General features: G+C 41.2%; 2 protein-coding genes across 5 annotated transcripts; one reads left to right on the forward strand and one right to left on the reverse strand.

Annotated features, from left to right (window-relative positions):
- Positions 1-8,308, forward strand: nab2 (NGFI-A binding protein 2 (EGR1 binding protein 2)). Of its 2 annotated transcripts, none has more exons than XM_074631482.1 (8): positions 1-1,059; positions 1,230-1,305; positions 1,544-2,507; positions 2,656-2,789; positions 3,736-3,787; positions 3,950-4,064; positions 4,224-4,412; positions 7,544-8,308. In XM_074631482.1, exons 3-8 carry the CDS (start codon positions 1,596-1,598, stop codon positions 7,639-7,641), a joined length of 1,500 nt encoding a protein of 499 aa, XP_074487583.1. In that variant the 5' UTR covers positions 1-1,059; positions 1,230-1,305; positions 1,544-1,595; the 3' UTR covers positions 7,642-8,308. The 2 variants fall into 2 exon arrangements, with proteins under 2 accessions (XP_074487583.1, XP_074487579.1); XM_074631478.1 differs by having other exon boundaries at positions 1,583-2,507.
- A 1,334-nt stretch (positions 8,309-9,642) lies between these two features.
- LOC141765492 (uncharacterized) lies at positions 9,643-17,366 on the reverse strand. 3 transcript variants are annotated; one of them, XM_074631492.1, is made up of 5 exons: positions 17,220-17,366; positions 14,452-14,545; positions 12,889-13,016; positions 12,436-12,809; positions 9,643-12,334 (listed from the first exon to the last, which is right to left on the reverse strand). In XM_074631492.1, the coding sequence occupies exons 3-5, from the start codon at positions 12,998-13,000 to the stop codon at positions 12,158-12,160; spliced, it is 663 nt and encodes a 220-aa protein (XP_074487593.1). In that variant the 5' UTR covers positions 13,001-13,016; positions 14,452-14,545; positions 17,220-17,366; the 3' UTR covers positions 9,643-12,157. The 3 variants fall into 3 exon arrangements, with proteins under 3 accessions (XP_074487593.1, XP_074487609.1, XP_074487601.1); XM_074631508.1 differs by having other exon boundaries at positions 12,889-13,022; positions 17,220-17,360; XM_074631500.1 differs by lacking the exon at positions 17,220-17,366 and adding an exon at positions 15,529-15,636.
- Positions 17,367-18,013: the final 647 nt, after the last annotated feature.

The following is an 18,013-nucleotide window of genomic DNA, read 5'->3' on the forward strand; positions in this document are numbered from 1 at the left end:
CGGCTGTCAATCACTCGCAAACTCCCATCAAACGGTCAAACTAGGCAGCGCTGATCAAATATGAATCAATATTCTGTTACTGTAATGCCTATTTCTCTCCTCAAATGTTTTCAGAAACATCTTGTAGTGTACTGTTTAGCTGTAAAATGAGAAAGACTGTGAGATCAGTTGAGGAAATACCAAGCACCGCCCACCAGCTGGAGCACAGCCAATAGGAACGCTCTCTCTCTCTCTGAAATGACCTGTGATTGACCCAAGTCTCCTGTCACAGACTAGACTTTTTAAAGACTGAAAACAGAGCCATGAGGAGGTGTAGAAGTCTAGTTTTTTCTCAGAACACTTGAATTACAATATGCTGAAAGGTTATTATGGAATTTTTGCCCAATGATGCCAAAAATATACAGCCTACTGCAGGTTTAAAGTATACTTTCATGAATTAAATAGCAAAGATGCTCACACGTAATTTTTTCGTCCAAGTCAAGTTCCAAGTCTACTTAGTTACATCCACCACTGATTGATATTGTTGGTGATATTATCACATTATTTGGGTGAGTTGGCCCTTTAAATTTGCTAAGCGTTTCACCTGGTACTCTCAGAATAATTTACACCCACCTCCTAAAAACAGATCAGAAAAAAAGCCCCACATCTGCTCATTGTTCTTTAAATAAGTCTGTATAGTGTTGGTATAGTGCTGATGTCTGGCTGCTTTGTTGAGGGGGTCCTTTCATCACTCGGTGAAACTCTGGGAACCCCCAACAGCTTACTGTGTAAAGAGAAAATCTTGAAGACGCACAGGGTTTAATTTCAAGCCCCCACCACCACCCACATCTCCAATTTGAAAGCCGCCTCTCTACCGGGAGAGGAAGGCTCTTTTTCGGTCAGATGGCGTGCTGCAGTCCGCCCCCGTCATTCTCCAGCCCACACAGACAGGGCAGCCAGCAACCAATACGCTGCGCCGGAGGAGGATTTCTGCCAGTGATTTCAGACGAGCTACGATACGCAGAGGGGATTTACTACGCCAATCTGAGCCGGGGAAGCTTTCAGGCGATCGGTAACAGGGTAAGAAACAAGAACAGGATCATAAAAACTGCGATGTGTGCTTAAGAGCTGGGTTAACATCTGGCTCAGGAATACTTGACTCCTCCAGTCGATGGTTTTATTTGAGCTTGAGCCAAATAATCTTAATGTCTCATAGATCAAAACGAAAATAGTTTTTATTTCTTCATCAGTTTCACTCCGGGAGACATCTGTGGTTTGGAGAGACACCTTTCCTCTCTGCACATCCGTCTACCTGACCTGAAGAAGGTAAGAGAGGTTTATGTGTACTCAACCCATCAGTCATATGAAGGCTTAAATAAAAAAACATTTTTAAAAAGGTGATAATAGTTGGAGGATTCTGCTCCAAAGCATGCTTCCTTTATTCATTTTTATTAATGCTTCATCCAGGTAAAAGAGTTTGGAACATGTTGTACTATGTGTAGTCCAAGATGGCAAAAGAATCTTTAACTAAAAAATAACTCGTCCAGGATTTCTCCACCTGCAGGTTTCATGTCTTTCCTTTCTCCTGCCTAAACTTTTCCAGATCTGTGTGTGCCATGTCTCTGCCACGCACACTCGGGGAGTTGCAGCTCTATCGGGTGCTGCAGAGGGCCAACCTGCTGGCCTATTATGAAACCTTCATCCAGCAAGGCGGTGACGACGTGCAACAGCTCTGCGAGGCAGCAGAGGAGGAGTTCCTGGAGATCATGGCACTAGTTGGCATGGCCACCAAGCCGCTGCATGTGCGTAGGCTCCAGAAGGCCCTCCGAGACTGGGCGGCGAACCCTGCCCTCTTCAGCCAGCCCGTCTCCAGCGTTCCTCATGGGGGCATCCCGCTCTTCAAAGTGGACGGGACAGGCACCTGTGGGTCGGCGGGCGGGCCCAGGAAGTCTGTGAGCAACGGGCAACCGGGGTCACCGTGTGAGAGGGAAGATCGGGCGTGTCTTACGCCGATGCACAGTGGGAGTCCAAGAAGCCCTTGCTCCCAGGCGTCCCCACAGCCACCAGACACACACTACAGGGAAAAACTATCCCCAATGGACCCACACTGGCTCAGCCCAGAGCCTGATGGGAACTGCAATTTGGCGTCTGCATCCGGAACAGAGGAGGAGCCGCCCAGCCCACCTCTGCTGTCAACGTGTCCTCCAGGTCCCTCCACGTCTCCCAGCCCCTCCGCTTCCTTCACCCCATCGGTCCTGTCGGCCTGGCCCGGAGGACAGCTGGACGGGGAGACGGCGAGGGCGGTGGTGGACAGCGTGGATAGGCTCCTCCGGACCCTTCCAAGGTCAGACCCTGCAGAGGTGAAGACTCTACTCAGGATGAACAAGAAGATGGCAAAGACTGTTGGACACATCTTCAAAATGGGGTCCCAGGATGTGAACAAAGAAGAGGAGATCCGGAAGTACAGTCTCATTTATGGACGCTTTGACTCCAAGAGGAGAGAAGGGAAGCAGCTCACGCACCATGAGGTAAAAGCACCAAAGACACATGTTTCATACAGTACTATAGGGAAGTTCCTATTGTGATCCAGAGGGTAGCTGTATGTCATGTCTTTATTGTCTGCATGATGTTTTCTCAGTGTCCGTCCCTCCTTCACTCAGTTCTTTTCCTCCTCAGTTGATCATCAATGAAGCTGCAGCCCAGTTCTGCATGCGCGACAATGCCCTTTTGCTGAGACGGGTGGAGCTCTTTTCTTTGGCTCGGCAAGTGGCGAGAAAATGTGCCTACACCTCCACTCTAAAGCATGCAAGGTAGGGCCGCTGCCTATATAGAGAAGACGAGTGATCTGCTCACCAGCGACCAGCACACCTCACACCTGCTGTGTCTTGTCCTCCTCTATCTCGAGAATCAGGAATATACAGCAGTTTTAGTCCGTACCCTTCACAGGAGCATTTAAGCAATTCTTAAAATACATTCGAGGTATAGTAGCATCTTGTTACAATGAGCCACATGTGAAATAAATTAAATCATATCATAGCTGTAAAAAGCACTTATGAGTCATCTTCCCACCAGTGCGTTTGTTTTCTCAATGAACCTGGTTCAGATCACAGTGGGAATTAAACTCCAACCTCTGTAGTGTTAGTATGATGAGCTAACTTTGGAGCCACACAGGAATACACAAATCCCATCTGTGGTCGGTAACTTAAACAAAAAAAAATTCGGAAAGTAAATATCAGTTTTCCCTCATGATGAATTGATTGCAGAAAGTAACAACACAGTACTCATGAGATTATTATAATATATTAGATTTAATGAGCATTTCAAAAGCCCTTTATTAACTTATTTCATTCTTTAAATATTTCCCAGTCAAATGATCAAAACCAAACACACAAATGCTAAGACAAAAAGTCCCCCTTGTGCTCATTGCCACATGACAATAAAATATTTACAGACATGCAAAAGATGTATTTGCATACAAACAATTCGGAGAGATACTTAGTTTATTGGAAAAGTCCAGTTACAATTATGTTCCAGGTCATTTCACAAGTTGAATAAAAGTTGTATTCAGTGTAACTTCTTGTCTCTTGCTGCATCTTACACAAAAACATCAGAGCCTTCGTCCTCCATCTGCTGAGGAAGACTTTGCAGTTGAAAGCTCTGCAAAAACTCAGTGGACTTTGAGTCAAGATTTATTTTTGTCAAATTACTTGTTCCCGAGGTCAAGAACGAACTTTCATGACTGTTTTCCTCCTGCAGGACGAATGCAGATGAGATCGGCGTACTGTGCCTGAAGAGAGCGAGACATGAGGTGAGTTTTCAGAGCAGCAACAATATTCAATGTGACTTCTTATACATAATAATGTGTGATTCTATCACCCGACCTTGTGTGTAAACGTAGCCACAGTTCAGGTCACGTGTCAGTAATGTGAAGTGGGTTGTTAGCACTCAATTGACAGCGATGTGTTTTTAGGTAATAGTGCCTGAGGGTGTGTCATCACTTCTCGGAGTGGAGGGCTCAGAGGGCTTGACCCAGAGGGCAGATGATGACAGCTTGTCTGCAGAAAGCCTCGACAGTGTTTCACATGGTAAAGACTTCTGATCTATGTCGTTTTGTCTGAGCTGAGCTGTAAACTGGTCTTCATTTGATCAGTTGATCGCCTACTGCTGACATTCTTCCTGCCTGTTTCTATAAGAAGTTAGCATTTGAAGACAGCATTCACATCCAAATCTGTCTGTTCTGTTAGACATCGGCTCACAGTGCAACCAGTCTCCGTCCCCCCGTCCCCACACCGACACAACGTCCAACCCCGCCAGCTGGAGTCGCCATCTCATACAGCAAACGCTAATGGACGAAGGGCTGCGATTGGCTCGGATGGTGTCACATGATCGGGCTGGCAAGATCAGCATAGGGTCAGAACGAGCTCACTCTACAGGTGACTTTTCCAATAATGACTCAACAATATCATGTGCTTAATAATGGACACATAATAAAAGTCTGTTTTGCGATGTTTGTCCAACTTTGTTCAGGTTAAAGGAATAGTTTGACATTTTGGGAAATAGGCATCTTTGCTTTCTGGCCGAGAGTTAGATGAGAAGATCAATACTTTTATTTTTTTAACGGTAAATATAAGCCTACAGCTGGTTAGCTTAGCATAGCACAAAGACTGGAAATGGAGAAACTGCTAGTAAGGCTCCTTCCAAAGGTAACAAAATCCACCTATCAGCTCCTCTAAAACTCACAATGAACATGCTATATCGCAAGCGAGCATGGCTGACGTTCTCTCTCCCACCGCTCGAAGAGAGTTTGCACAAGAGATAGCTTTGAATGCACCAGTAAGCCCAGTTATTTATTTGTTTATTTATTTATTTATTTATTTATTTAATTAGCTTAGCTTATGGCCTTAACTGTTTTCATGCAGATTATGAACAGGCTTCCAGTCGTGCTGTTTTGTAATTTAATTTTGTAATAGCAGGCTATTACAAAAAATTGTCAGACTGATGGACTTATGGGTAGTTTTGTAGGTGCGTCAAAAAGTTTACACATTAAAATTACACATTTACGCCAATATGTTCCTTTGGTTATGAGTTGCGTACGATAATTTTTCTCAAAATACGATAATTTTAAGCCTCTGGTACCATAGTTTAACATATCCCATCTGGCCGTCCTGCACTGCACACTACCCAAGCTGGGCATGCGAGGGAGAGCAGTGCTCTTACGCCGGTGCTCATGCGGCGGTTACATGATAACGGTTGCAGGACGGTGACGTTGCGGTGTGAGCTAACCCCCATTAACACCCTCAGCACTGTCAGCACTCTTGCTGTTGTTAGCACTGTTGGCGCTGTTAGCACCGTTAGCGCGGCAAGCACTGCTAGCCACCGCCATTTCGGCTCTGCCACCTCCATGTTTGTTTGTGATGTCAGAGGTGAGAGCCGTGTGCAGGCAAATTTCGCATATAGCACCTTTAATGTGCAAAAAAAAAACTGTAAAAAAAAAATCACAATTTGCCGTTTCACATGTGTTTATGTGCTGAATTATTTATTGGCTGGAAGCAGTTTCACACTTTTGATTTTTTTAGAGATTAAATAAACAAGATAAAATGTGTTAAATATTGAGCTATAGAGGTAGATTACCCTCGGACAAAGCCAGGCCAGCTGTTTCCCTCTGTTTACAATCTTTATGCCAAGCTAACGGCTGCTGGCGTTCGCTTCATATTTAACGTACAGACTTTACAAGAGTGGTATCAATCTACTCGTCTAACTCTGCAAGAAAGCAATTAAACTTATTTCCCAAAATATCAAACTATTTCGTAAAGTTGGAATTTGGGGGGCGGGGATTAAAAGAGAGCAAGTTGATGTTTGGGTTGAATTGAAAATGACAGACAGAGACTGCTTAACCTCTCCTAACAATGAATATTTTATAGCTCTACAGCTTGAACTGTAGTGAGTCACAATCTCTCTGAGGTGACGCCTCCCACCATGCACAGCTGAACTTCACCAGACTGTAAATTAGAGAGGATAGAAGTTAGAAGGGGAAACAGAAGGAGGTGTAGAGCGATATATAGAGAGGAATGGAGTGAGAGAGGAGGGGAGGAGGGGTGTTACACTGTTATAGCACTTCTTTAATACTCTGTTACTGCAGCATTTTTCTGATGCATCACAGCTTCTCACAAGAAAGAGAAAAAAAAAAGCAAGTGATCTGGGCAAGTTAGTCGTTCTGAGCTGTGATAGCCAGTCGAAGAGATGAAGCGATGAGAAGGAAGCCAGCAAAGACATGAGGGGGCGGGGAGGGAGGGAGGGAGGAGGGGGGGGGGATAGGAAGTACTCTGTGGGCGGCAGAATCGGACCCCCCCTCTCGGCAGCTACTGACGTCAGAGTGTGTTAGGTGCGTGGGCTGAAGGGCGGGATGGATGGGCGTGGGGGCGAAGGAGTGGGAGGTAATTGGAGGGGCGTTGCATTGACTCACCAAGCGACAGTGTACAAAAATAAAACCTGTGGGCAGGGAAATGGCACAGTCTTTTTTATACATCTTCTCCCTCTACCAAAAGGACTGCGGAAATAACAAAAAATGACATATGTTTCATCTCTGACGTCGATCTCCCTCACTTTGTCTCGTTTTTTTTGTCTCTCTCTCACTCATCCAAGTTTCCTTTGTCTGACTCGCTCTTTAATCACAACTTTCTCTCACTTCCTCTCACTGTTTTCTGACATAACTTATCATATATTCCTCATGCATCATTTTAACATTCAAATCATGAATTGAAAACAAAACCACATGTATTTTTTTTCATGAATGTTACTGAATATGTGTTATTAAATTTTTGTGTTATCACAAATTACATTCTTCATAAGTTATTATGTTACTGCTTGCTGTTAAAGCGCACAGATGTTTTCTTAATGAGCAAATAAATAAATGAATATTCATTAACTTGGGAAACACTTTTCTTATAAATGCACATCAGAGGTGATTGTTTCAATACGAATACACAATGAACATCAACTTTTGTTTTGTTTATTTATGCGTCTTGTTGACTTGATTTGCATCACTGCCTTATCACCAGTCCAAAACTAATTAAAATTGTAATACTAGAGACTTTTTGTTAGTCAACAGCTTGGGTTGGTCATATAAACCATGATGACTTCACCGCACGTGGGAGAGTCTCTTGATGAATTCCCCAAACTGTTATTCAAAGGTCTCAAAACACTGGTTGCATCTTGATTACTGTGCCTTATATTTATCCTTTACCTCAGTATCATAATAACTGGCTGTCTGGTCATTGTAAAACTGTGCTGTTCATCTTGCTTTCAAAGTGTTAAACACACATAAAGACTAGACGTTTTATTGTCCTTTAATTTCCCAGTTGATTGACACGGCTCACAGTAGATTTACAGTCGATTTTACAGACTAAGTAGATCCATTCATAACCTAAATACCACTTGCTTCAGTCTGGAATTGCTATTAATGCTCTTTATATACTTTTCATCTTAACTAGTATTTTGTTCTTTAAGTGACTTCTAAGTTAATTTTCGTATCAGCTCTCATCTTAAACTTTACCTCTCTCCACAGACCATGACTGTAAAGTGGAGAGGCGGAGCTTGATAACAACATGCAGGAGCAGCAGCCCTTGCATCACCAAAGACGACTCTAATCATCGGGGGAAATGAAAACGCTCAGCTTTTGTCAGGGAACTTGTCCTCAGGCGCCTGCCACTGAACTCCACTCAGAGTCTGCTGTACAGTCTGACACTGACAAACAGTAATTATCCGAATTTACCAGCGACTGATATCATAAACCTGCAGTGACTTCTAAACACTGAAATTGTGGATCAAAAAATGTTCTGTTCTGACTTTATATTCAGTAAATATGTAGGGGAGACACTTTTTGTTCATTTAAAAAAAAAAAAAAAAATACATGGACTGCATGTCCCGTAGATTTTAGCTGATAGCGGAAAAACTTACTGATTTTATTAGGAAAAACCTGATATTTTGATAAATTAGTCAGTTTATTGTGAGAAGTGCCGCGTGTCGACAGTGCCACCTGTTTCAGATGAAATTGGTTTGACACAGCAGGGGGCACTGCAACTTTGGAAATTGACTCTCCAGTAACATACTGTAGTTGTGTAAAGGAAAGTTGGTTTAGCAGGAAGACTTTTATCTACATTTTAATCAAGTTACAATCTAAAAAACAGTATGATGACGTTCTCAGCAGCTCCTCACCCTCGGAAACAAATGGATGTTCTGCTTTTTGAAGTCAGTGTTTTCTTTAGGGTTCAAAGACGAAGATAAATAAAGCCCACGTAGATGGATTTGTAAAAAAAAAAAAAGAAAAGGAGGATGTGTGGCACATGTTGATCTAGAGTTACCAGAGCGTTCACACAAACCGCTGTCAGGTTCAGAGGCCTTTTGTCCTTCGCTGCATCACCATGACATGTGAGCAGGCGTGCTGAGGTTCATGAGATACATAGTCTTCATCATGCTCTCCCTCACATCTTTCTGTAACGATGTTCTGCACAAGCGGCTGATATGGTGTTTTGATACTTCAGGCTTTTCATTATCTTTAATTATGTGAAAAAATGTGCTCAAAACACCTTTTGCAAACTGGGTGGCATGATATAAAAAACACAGATGCTTTTGATTTCCAGTCGACGGTTAACTTTTCAGTCGCCTCTCTCTTCACATCAGGTTTCAGCTCCAGGGCCATTTCAGCAGGGAGGATGCTCGCTGTCATCAGCTGCTCCTCCCTCTCATCTATACTTTAATGTTGTTCCCAATGTTGTACAGTACAGCCTGTGAGGAGACTGCATTCAAAACTACATTGCAAGATTTAGAGAATTAAAAAAAACAACACAACATTTTCAGAAAATGTGGGGATTAGTGTAGATTTTTGATGCTATTTTAGTTAAGTGTAGCAGAAACTTTTGAGATGATTTCTGTAGTCTTAGATATTTACCAGGTGAACCTTCTGTCAGTTTCCCTCTTCTGTCCTTTGAGACTTATCGTACATTAGGGTGACTAATCTTTCTTTACTTTCTAAGCTTTAGAAAAACACATGCAGAGGTTTACAGAAAGAAATCTCATGGTGCTCGACTCTTAATACAGCAGCTCCCACAAGTTCCTGTTTAAAAATGGTTAAAATGTATTCAAACTTCGTATAATGACAAGGCTCCTGTTGATAATGACTAAAAACGTTAGGATTTTTGTATACTTACAGTATGTGTGTCAGTGAGGTAGCTTGCTGTGCATCAGTTACACCGGCCTGTCTCTTGAGCATTAGTAACCTCCTCAGTTTATTATGTTGCAAAACAGATTATTTATTTTGTTACATCTCAATAAATGTTATTTTATTGCTTAAAGTCACAGCGTGTTGCATTGTTTCCCACAAAGAATCGTTTATATCTTGGCAGTTCGGATGTGTGGAAGAGGCTGCAGGAGCTGCGTCACACAGCCAGCAACACCTCTGCTGTCGTCTTGTTTGTTGCACTGACGCTCTGCACCGAGCAGCCTCGATGCCGGCATGACTCACCTGTACCAGTGATGTCATCAGCACTCTCTTTCTCACACTCACACTCACACACACACACACACACACACACACCCTCGCTCGATTTTCAGACAGAGGAGATAACGACACACAATCCAAACATCTGACAGCCTCAAGGAATTCAGTTGTATTTCAAAACCACAAATGTTAGTTTATTTCACAAATCATAAAGGTTTGAATATTAAACATTATAGTAATTAAGCTTTGCTATTGTCTAGGAATAGCAGTGTCTGTTGATCGGCCAGTCGATCTACCACTTTAGTTCAGACTGAGGTATCTCAACAAGTATTTTAAGACTTACCTATAGCGCCACCGTGAGGTTGACATTTTTGTTTTTTTATGCCTTCGCATTCGGGTTGTCCATCCATCCGTCGGTCAATTCTCGTGACTGCGATATCTCTGAAACGCCTGGAGGGAATTTCTTCTAATGTGGCACAAGGATGAAGTAATTTGATTTTGGTGATCAAAGGTCAAGATAACTGTGACCTCACGTCCGTCCCATTATCGTGAACGCGATATCTCAGAAACATCATGAGGGAATTTCTTCACAAACATCCTCTTGGGCTCAAGGATGAACTGATTAAAATGTGTTGGTCAAAGGTCAAAGGTCACTGTGTCTTCACAAATCACATTTTTGGCCATAACTCAAGAATTCATATGCAGATTATGACAATTTCACACAAATGTAATGTCTAACAGGATAAAATAATTCTAGTAATTCTAGTTGAAATATCTAAATAAATAAATACCTGCAAAGCTAATGACATTCCCATCAGCTCCAGCTAAACTTTGTGTTTATTGCTAATTAGCAACTGTTAGAATGCTAACAAGCTAAACTAACCTAATAAACATCAACATGCTAACATGCAAGGTCAAAGCTTAAGAGGTTAAAGATGATGTTTATATAAAAAGCTGTCCTTTGACAAGAGCATTTATATCTAAGTTTGTTTCCTTTACTGTGATTATGAGACAAACAGCCAATGTGACAGCAGATGAAGGGAGCCGTCACAATCAATCAGCTGTCAGCACCATTATTAGGGAGTTAAATCTTTGAGTCTATTCTCAGCCCATGCTCTGTCGTCAGTAACACAGAGCTGAGCAGCAGACAGCCGATCAGTTTAACGCTTGACAGCAAACATTTAAACAGCAGCAGGAAGACTATTAATGAAATTAGGAAGTGTCTGTGACGTCTGCTCGCTTGTGCAAATTCCCCAAAACTTGTAAAGCAAAAGTTTTCAATAATAAAATTAAAGCTGAACTACACCCATTTTTCAAAATTCATGTTATTCCTATGATCTAAGACAGTCCAAAATATATTAGTATGCATGGACAACTCTCTCCCAAATCCCAAAACCGGAAGTGCTACAACTCAAATTAGTGATGTCACCCGGTATAAAGAGTGGAACTGCTCCATAGACAATGAATAGGGAGAGATGTTATAGAAGACACTGAGAGCACCCAGGGGTGTTCTGATTATAGATGTTTTCATTGCCATTCTGTTGCTAGGGCAACAGCTTTGGTCCAAGTTTACTTCCTGTCAGCTACTGCATTAGTTGCGTCTGAAATTCCACACTAACATGCTATTTAGTTCGCTAAAACAGTATGTGGGATTTTTTTTAGTGTGTCCGAAACCTTAGTATTAAACCAATAGTACGTGAATTGCATACTATTTAAATTAAATATTACAGTAGGCAACGCTGGACACTGCAGCGTCATAAATATCCCACAATGCAATGCGGCAGTGACGACAACGTTCATAACAGACGTTGACGGACAGCTCTGTAACATCAATAACGCTTCAATTTAAGTGTAAGTATAAGATTTCACTTTGCTAGGCGTAGTATATATTATAACTTAATTCAGACTTCATGGTTCTCACAAATCAGTTTTGGTCACATGAGGTTGGCACGGGTTACCATGGTTACACGTCTCCTCAGCCGGCAAGGAGGCTCTCAGGAAGTGACGACATAAATTGCTGCTCAGTGCGTCTAAAAAGATACATACTACTGTTTATTTACACAAAAGTATGTTGAACAATAGTACGCATATTGAGTATGTAGTGGATAGTATGTGATTTCAGATGCAGTCATTAAGAAACATTGCAACAGGAAATACAAAGAGGCCCATTGAGAATGTTTATGTTGTCAAGTTTGAAAAGGTCTACAGTATGGGTCCATTTTCTGTTTCAGAACAGAGGACACTGCGATAGATTAAAACTCATTTGGGTATAAAAACGAAACACTATGGAGCAGCTCCAGACTCATACCAGACTTGATGAGGTCTGTGGATAGATATGTCAAAACCTGGAGAAATAAAACCATGGCTAGATGTAGATGTAAGTGAGGTGTGTTGTTTTTGTAGTTTGGGTGAACTGAGCCTATGCAAATACAATATCTCAATATTTTCACATACAGTTGAAGCTTAGGAAGTTTTCCACTCTTCATTTTACACTTCAGAGACAGAAAATTATGCCAGCATCAGCATCTGCACAGTTCATCCGGGCAAACGGCTAACCACATGAAGAGCAGGTCTATCTCGTCAATGCTCTTTCCAGAGATGAGGTTAACTGAGTTACACCTTCTCAATCCCGGCATATCACATGAACACATATATCAGGAGGAAAAGACAGTTCAGTTCGGTCTAGGTGACGTGGGTGTAAAGATGACGTAGGAACTCCCCTCTGGTGGTCGAGTCTCCGGGAAAAATCGCCTGGCAGAACTCACAGACATGAGACTGCAGCGCCACGTCTGACATCAGCATCCCGCCAGGCTGACTCAGGGGGTCTCCGACCGGGGAGTGACTGTCTGTCGCAGTCATCTGACACAAACACAGAGGACAACACATGAGGAAGAACATGGTAAAAATCTGAGGACAGATTTGAGAGACCCTGGGAGTTTTGTCCAGTAAAGACACCTTACCCCGACTGTGTGCATCGTCCTGTCTCCACAACGATGATCTGCTCCCCCGGGGTTATTTGAGACATTGGAGGAGACTCCTTGCCACCTCATGACGTCGAGGCTCAACAGAGGAGCAGCCATTTGCTCCAACATCTTCCCGTCTTCCTTTCCCTGACGAGGCACATCCACACAGAGCTTAGATATATCTTCAGTGAGGAGATCATAAAAGGTTCCCATGTTTCGAGGGAGACGATCGACATCACGTTGGGCTGCAGGGTTGCGTGCCGCGACTGTTAACGGTTGAGGCGTTTCTCGGAGATATACGGGGAGTTCTTGGGAACACTGGACGGGGATGGACATCATATCACTCAACTCTCCATTAAGAACAATGCCACCTGCAGACAGAGAGTTTTAGATGTTTAAAGTGAGTGACGTGTTTATGAGCATTGGAATAACAATAGGTTTTATATGGACCTTGCTGTTTCTGCAGAGCTGTTGTGAGTTGATGAAGCAGAGCTGCTTGTCTCAGGCAAAGTGACCTCAGACGAAGAAACTGCTGGTACAGTTCACTGTACGCTTCCTCCATCTCACAGCTCAGGGATCTGCAGCTAGTAAATAGAGGAAATTACATTAATCTAACATGCACTCACTATATACAGATGGGTGACGTATTAGACTCACTGTGTGTTCCAATACCCATACTACCATATTATAAACATTTTGTATGTCCCAATACATAGTTGGTCAAATGCAGTATGCCAAAAATACCAGGATGTCCATCTTACATCCGGTCGTATTTAGCAGTATGCAAGTCTGCATGCTTTTGGGCGTGTCTAGAAGGTAATCAGCAAATTGTGAAAACTGATCTGCAAAAACTTGCAAAAACTCTTGTGAGACTCACTACCCAATCTATCCCAACCTCTATGAGCAAGAGGGTCAAAGTTCAAGGCGCAATGTTATAACAAAGTAGTAATTGTATGCATAGTTGCATGCAACAGAACGTGCTTTGTAAGGGCAGCTACAGTATGTACTAAAAGTAAAAATAAAAAATTGGAACGCACCCTAAGAGTCTAGAGCTAAGCTAGCGGCTCGGCTGTGCTCAGGTACTGTGGAGCTTTGAGCTAAATGTTAACATGCTAACATGCTGAAAATGACGACGCTAAGGAAATATTTTCCAGGTTCACCATCTTAATTTAGCCCGTATGGATCAAACTACTTAGTGACCCCTTGTGCCCTGTATGGAAGCATCTGCATTTAAAATGTTTCTCCACTCATTTATTCAAAATGTTCCTTAAATTTGCTATACATCATTATCATATTACAATATACCTGAAATACTGTATATCCAGCTTACACACAGAGGGCCACAGCCAGCATTTTGAGGACATGAGTACCCCCATCACCAAAAAGAAGGTCTCAAAATCTTTTTAATAAGTTGATTTTTTCATGTTTGATTTATTAATTTAACTATTCATATATATTTGTATACATTTTATCTATTTCCCAACAAGTCTAATTGCTTTTTCAAAGTTATCCACACAGCTGGGAATAAAATTCAGGGGGAGAAATGCTGGAGCCTTTCTTTCTTTATTTATTAATTTGTTGGCCTATAAGTAGTCAATATATTAAATAAAAATACTGGAATCAGCTTGTAAACTATTCACCATGTTCTTTAGTGAAGAACACTCAAATTGACAAAATACATACTGTACATGTATGTATAACATCAGTGTCAGGATTGTCCCTGCAGGTGGGGATGTTGGAAACAAAAAAGTTTTAAAAACCAAAACATAATTGTTTTTTACTTACAATAGAAAATATGTACATAAAAGTCTTCTCACTTGTAAAAATGGCAGTTTTTGCAGTTTGATCCTGCCAATACCAACCAAGACTCTTCTAACTTTTCATAAGGCCTATTAAAACCATAATGCTTTGGTTTTTGTTTCCTTTTTTTCTGGCTCTGTGTGCAAAGTAATTTCAAACTCTTACCTCTAACATACAATGCACTGTCTCATATATCAGTGCTGATCTACTCACCTCTCATAAGCTCATCTGTCGCCGCTCCATGAATCCAGGACTCCTCGTCATTTCTTACAGCTGTGTACAGCCTCCTCCATCTCCAACCAGCTTCCTGTTGTCGTCAAGGAATCAGACACCGTCTCAGTATGTAAATCCAGACTCAAAGCATATCGACGGAGCACCACAACAACACATGTGTGACAGTGAAACCCATTGTCCAGATAACGCCTCACCAACCACAGTGACTGTATGAGGAGTCTGTTTCTCCCACAGATGTGCAAATGGAAAGTATGTGACAGCACATAGTGTTGAGGAAGTAGCTCTTGAAAACAGGGAAGTGAAAATACTTTAGTATAAAAAGGAACCTTGTCATCATCTATTTAATGAGAGTCTGCACAGTATTTTTCAGCATAGACTCAAAACAGGAAAGAGTCAGGCTTCATTATTGTACTGTGCTATTTTTTAAAGATTTTTGAAATATTTTGTCCTGACATTGTTCCACCATGTCCCTCCATCTTTGCTTTTAAATAGTTTTCAAGAGGAGCATCAGAAGGAAGATAGAAGATAGAGGGGCAGAACGAAGAAGGTGTTTCCTGTTTGCTATCCAGGTTACTGCATTCACAACAGGCATGAACTATGTCAACGATATTCCACCAAAACTAGACAGCAGCAGCAATGCTCTGTGTGTGTGCACCCTAACATGTCAACACTTCCTTCTATATTAAAGGTATAAGAGGGTTTATATAAAACATTAAATCAATCCGGGTCGGTGTCCAATGCGCACTGGCGTGTGGCTACGCTGTTCAGACAAGACTCCAACACAAACTACACGGAATCACCAAACCCGCAAAGTTATATCGAGTGAAGCCCGTCATGCAAAACAGTGTTGGCCGCGGTCGGAGGACGCGGAGGAGACCGTAGCTTTTGTCTCCAGGGCCGGAGTCTCTGCTCCTCTGCTCCTCTGCCTGCCTGCTTGCCTTCACTCAAACACCGCGCTTGTTCTCGCTATTTCGCTCCACTCTCACGTTCATGCGCGCACACTACACGCTGCAGAAGAGTTCGTTTTATCTCTGAGATAATATCTAGTGAATGTACCGTGGACGTTCAGAAATAACTGCTGCAGCTCCTCCAGACCAACAGAGGTTTCCCGTGTCTTGTGAAGTGACGGGGCTCCGCAGCGAGAAATGTTATTGTCTCCGACCGAAAACTTCGGTGTCTCCCCTGTTCCCTCCGGCCGCGGTCGGGAGGCTGAAGCAGGAAAAGCCAACACTAGGATCAGCATTGATTCATGGAGAGACCTTCATCTGGTCAGCTAACATTACTGCCAAGCAGGTGAAATATAGAGTGATATAGTGTTTTTTAGCTGACGTGTGTCGCCTCACTGTTTTGAGCGATGCTCGTTCACGTCTATGTAGAACGAGCACAAGCGCGAACCCGACGCTGCCTTTCGTTGACTTAACGGCCACAGGTGTCGCTGTTAACAAGCATTTCAGATTCTTACAAACAGTCCATTTAAACTGCATAATGTAGGAAGTTCACTTGAGTAAAAGAAGCAATAATGTTAAAATGTAAGTAAAATTTTAATCAAGTAAAATATGTTTTAGCAGCAAAATTCAAAAGTAAAGTACTCATATAGAGATTGAGCCCAGTAGATGTTACATTATTATGTATTACATCATTAATTTGATTGTTACTGACACATTAGTGTGTAAGCAGTATTTGAAACAACCTCAATTTATTTTAATAATCACATACATTAGGCTATATACATGAAATGTGGCCTCTGCATTTAACCCATCCTTGGGAGCAGTGGGCTGCTGTAAAGCACCTGAGGAGCCACTTGAGGTTCATTGTCTCGCTCAAGGACACTTGTGGACAGGAGGGAGCCGGGGATCAAACCAATAACCATGTGATTAAAGGAAGACCCACTCTACAGTATACCCCCTGAGCCACAGCCGGCCTTTTATTGTAGTAGTTGATTTGGGTGAAGCAGAATGAACGATAGATTTGGGCAGTTTAATAACAACCAGTGCAGCATATTTTATAAACTCATTATACTGTAGGCTCTGTAAATACAATCTTAATGAGTTGTCATGTAAATATAGTAGAAGTCTAAAGTTGCATGCATTGGAAATACTCATGTAAGAAAATAGTCAAAGTAAAATAATAATAATAATAATAACAATAATAACAACAACAACAATAATAATAATAATAATAACAATAATAATAATAATGATGATGAATAATTATATAATTATATATAATAATTAAAAATGAAAAACACAAAGTTACAAAGATGAGGGGAAACAATGTTCCATGAAACTAACTGAGTTGACTGTCCAAAACTATACAGTACCTTATATTGTGTCCACCATATATAATCTATATTTTGTTTCAATATTTGCAGCAATTGTTTTTTTTATTCTAGTCTCACACAAAGATGACTCCATGTCTCCAGACAGTCTCAACAGATCTGCTCTTTCTCTCTTTTGTTTCCTTCCCTTTTTTTTCCAACACTCATAACTGTGTGAACAATAGTACAGAATCAGTTTCTAGATGTTTAACTTTCTCGCCTCTATTCGACCTTTTACAGGAGTCCTGTTGTGTAATTGTCTCTGTCAAGTGGAAATGAAGTCACACTTTAACTTGTTTGCTCAGTTTCACTGGAAAAAAAATGCGGAACTCAAACTCGAGATTCGTTTTGCTTTGAGACTTAAATCATGTGAGTTCAGTTTCCTCAGAGAATCATTTATTCTAATAAGTAATAATAATAATTTACTCACCCTGTCAGTGGTCGATCATTCCCAGCAGGAAGTGCAGCTACTGATGATGATGATGATGATGATTCCTTCCTCCTGGACAAAATCCGCATTTTTTACTACGATGACGTCTCGACCCAAAACACGAGATCACCTGCGTCAAACAGCAACAAACCTGCCAAAATAAGACTTCCTGTTTCACTGCCTTCAAAATAAAAGGCACACACTTTGGTGGACATGCAACAACAGTCTCAATAAAATACTTTAGATTGAAAGTTGGTCTCAACATTAAACTAAACTATAATGACCAAAGACAGGCAACATATTATCACTTTGACTGTTTGTTTGTTTGTTTTAGATCAAATTATATTGGTTTTAAAGATATGCACTGAAAATTATTAACAAATAAATAAATACATAATTCAAAACAAAACATTAATTGAAAAAAATATATATATAATAGAATAAAAAAATAATAAATAATAACTTTGACTGTTGTTTTTTTTAGATACAATTTTATTGGTTTTAAAGATATGCACTGGAAATTATCAACAGATAAATAAATAAATACATAATTCAAAACAAAACATTAACTGAAAACATTATTTTCTGTAAATTAGATATCCTCTTAATGAAAGTCTTCTTTCTGTTTCAAAGCCTTCTCCACACTGCCACGAAAAAAACAATCTGTTTGGAAAATACTGTCGACTAAGTCTTTATTCGTTTTGTTTGTCTGTTTGTTTGGTACTCAATTTAAGATGTAAAAATTATGAAAAAAATCTGGTGATCCATTTTCTAAGTCTTATATAAATTGTTTT

The sequence above is a fragment of the Sebastes fasciatus genome, chromosome 1 (assembly GCF_043250625.1).
Source record: "Sebastes fasciatus isolate fSebFas1 chromosome 1, fSebFas1.pri, whole genome shotgun sequence".
Lineage (NCBI taxonomy): Eukaryota > Metazoa > Chordata > Actinopteri > Perciformes > Sebastidae > Sebastes > Sebastes fasciatus.

Coding starts and splice junctions, on each gene's coding strand:
- LOC141765492 (XM_074631492.1), bottom strand. CDS start 13,000: ATGGAGGAAGCGTACAGTGAACTGTACCAGCAGTTTCTTCGTCTGAGG. Junction 12,810..12,888: donor AGCTCTGCAGAAACAGCAAG/GTCCATATAAAA, acceptor CTCTGTCTGCAG/GTGGCATTGTTCTTAATGGA. Junction 12,335..12,435: donor GGACGATGCACACAGTCGGG/GTAAGGTGTCTT, acceptor TGTTTGTGTCAG/ATGACTGCGACAGACAGTCA.
- nab2 (XM_074631482.1), top strand. CDS start 1,596: ATGTCTCTGCCACGCACACTCGGGGAGTTGCAGCTCTATCGGGTGCTG. Junction 3,788..3,949: donor TGAAGAGAGCGAGACATGAG/GTGAGTTTTCAG, acceptor ATGTGTTTTTAG/GTAATAGTGCCTGAGGGTGT. Junction 4,065..4,223: donor CCTCGACAGTGTTTCACATG/GTAAAGACTTCT, acceptor CTGTTCTGTTAG/ACATCGGCTCACAGTGCAAC.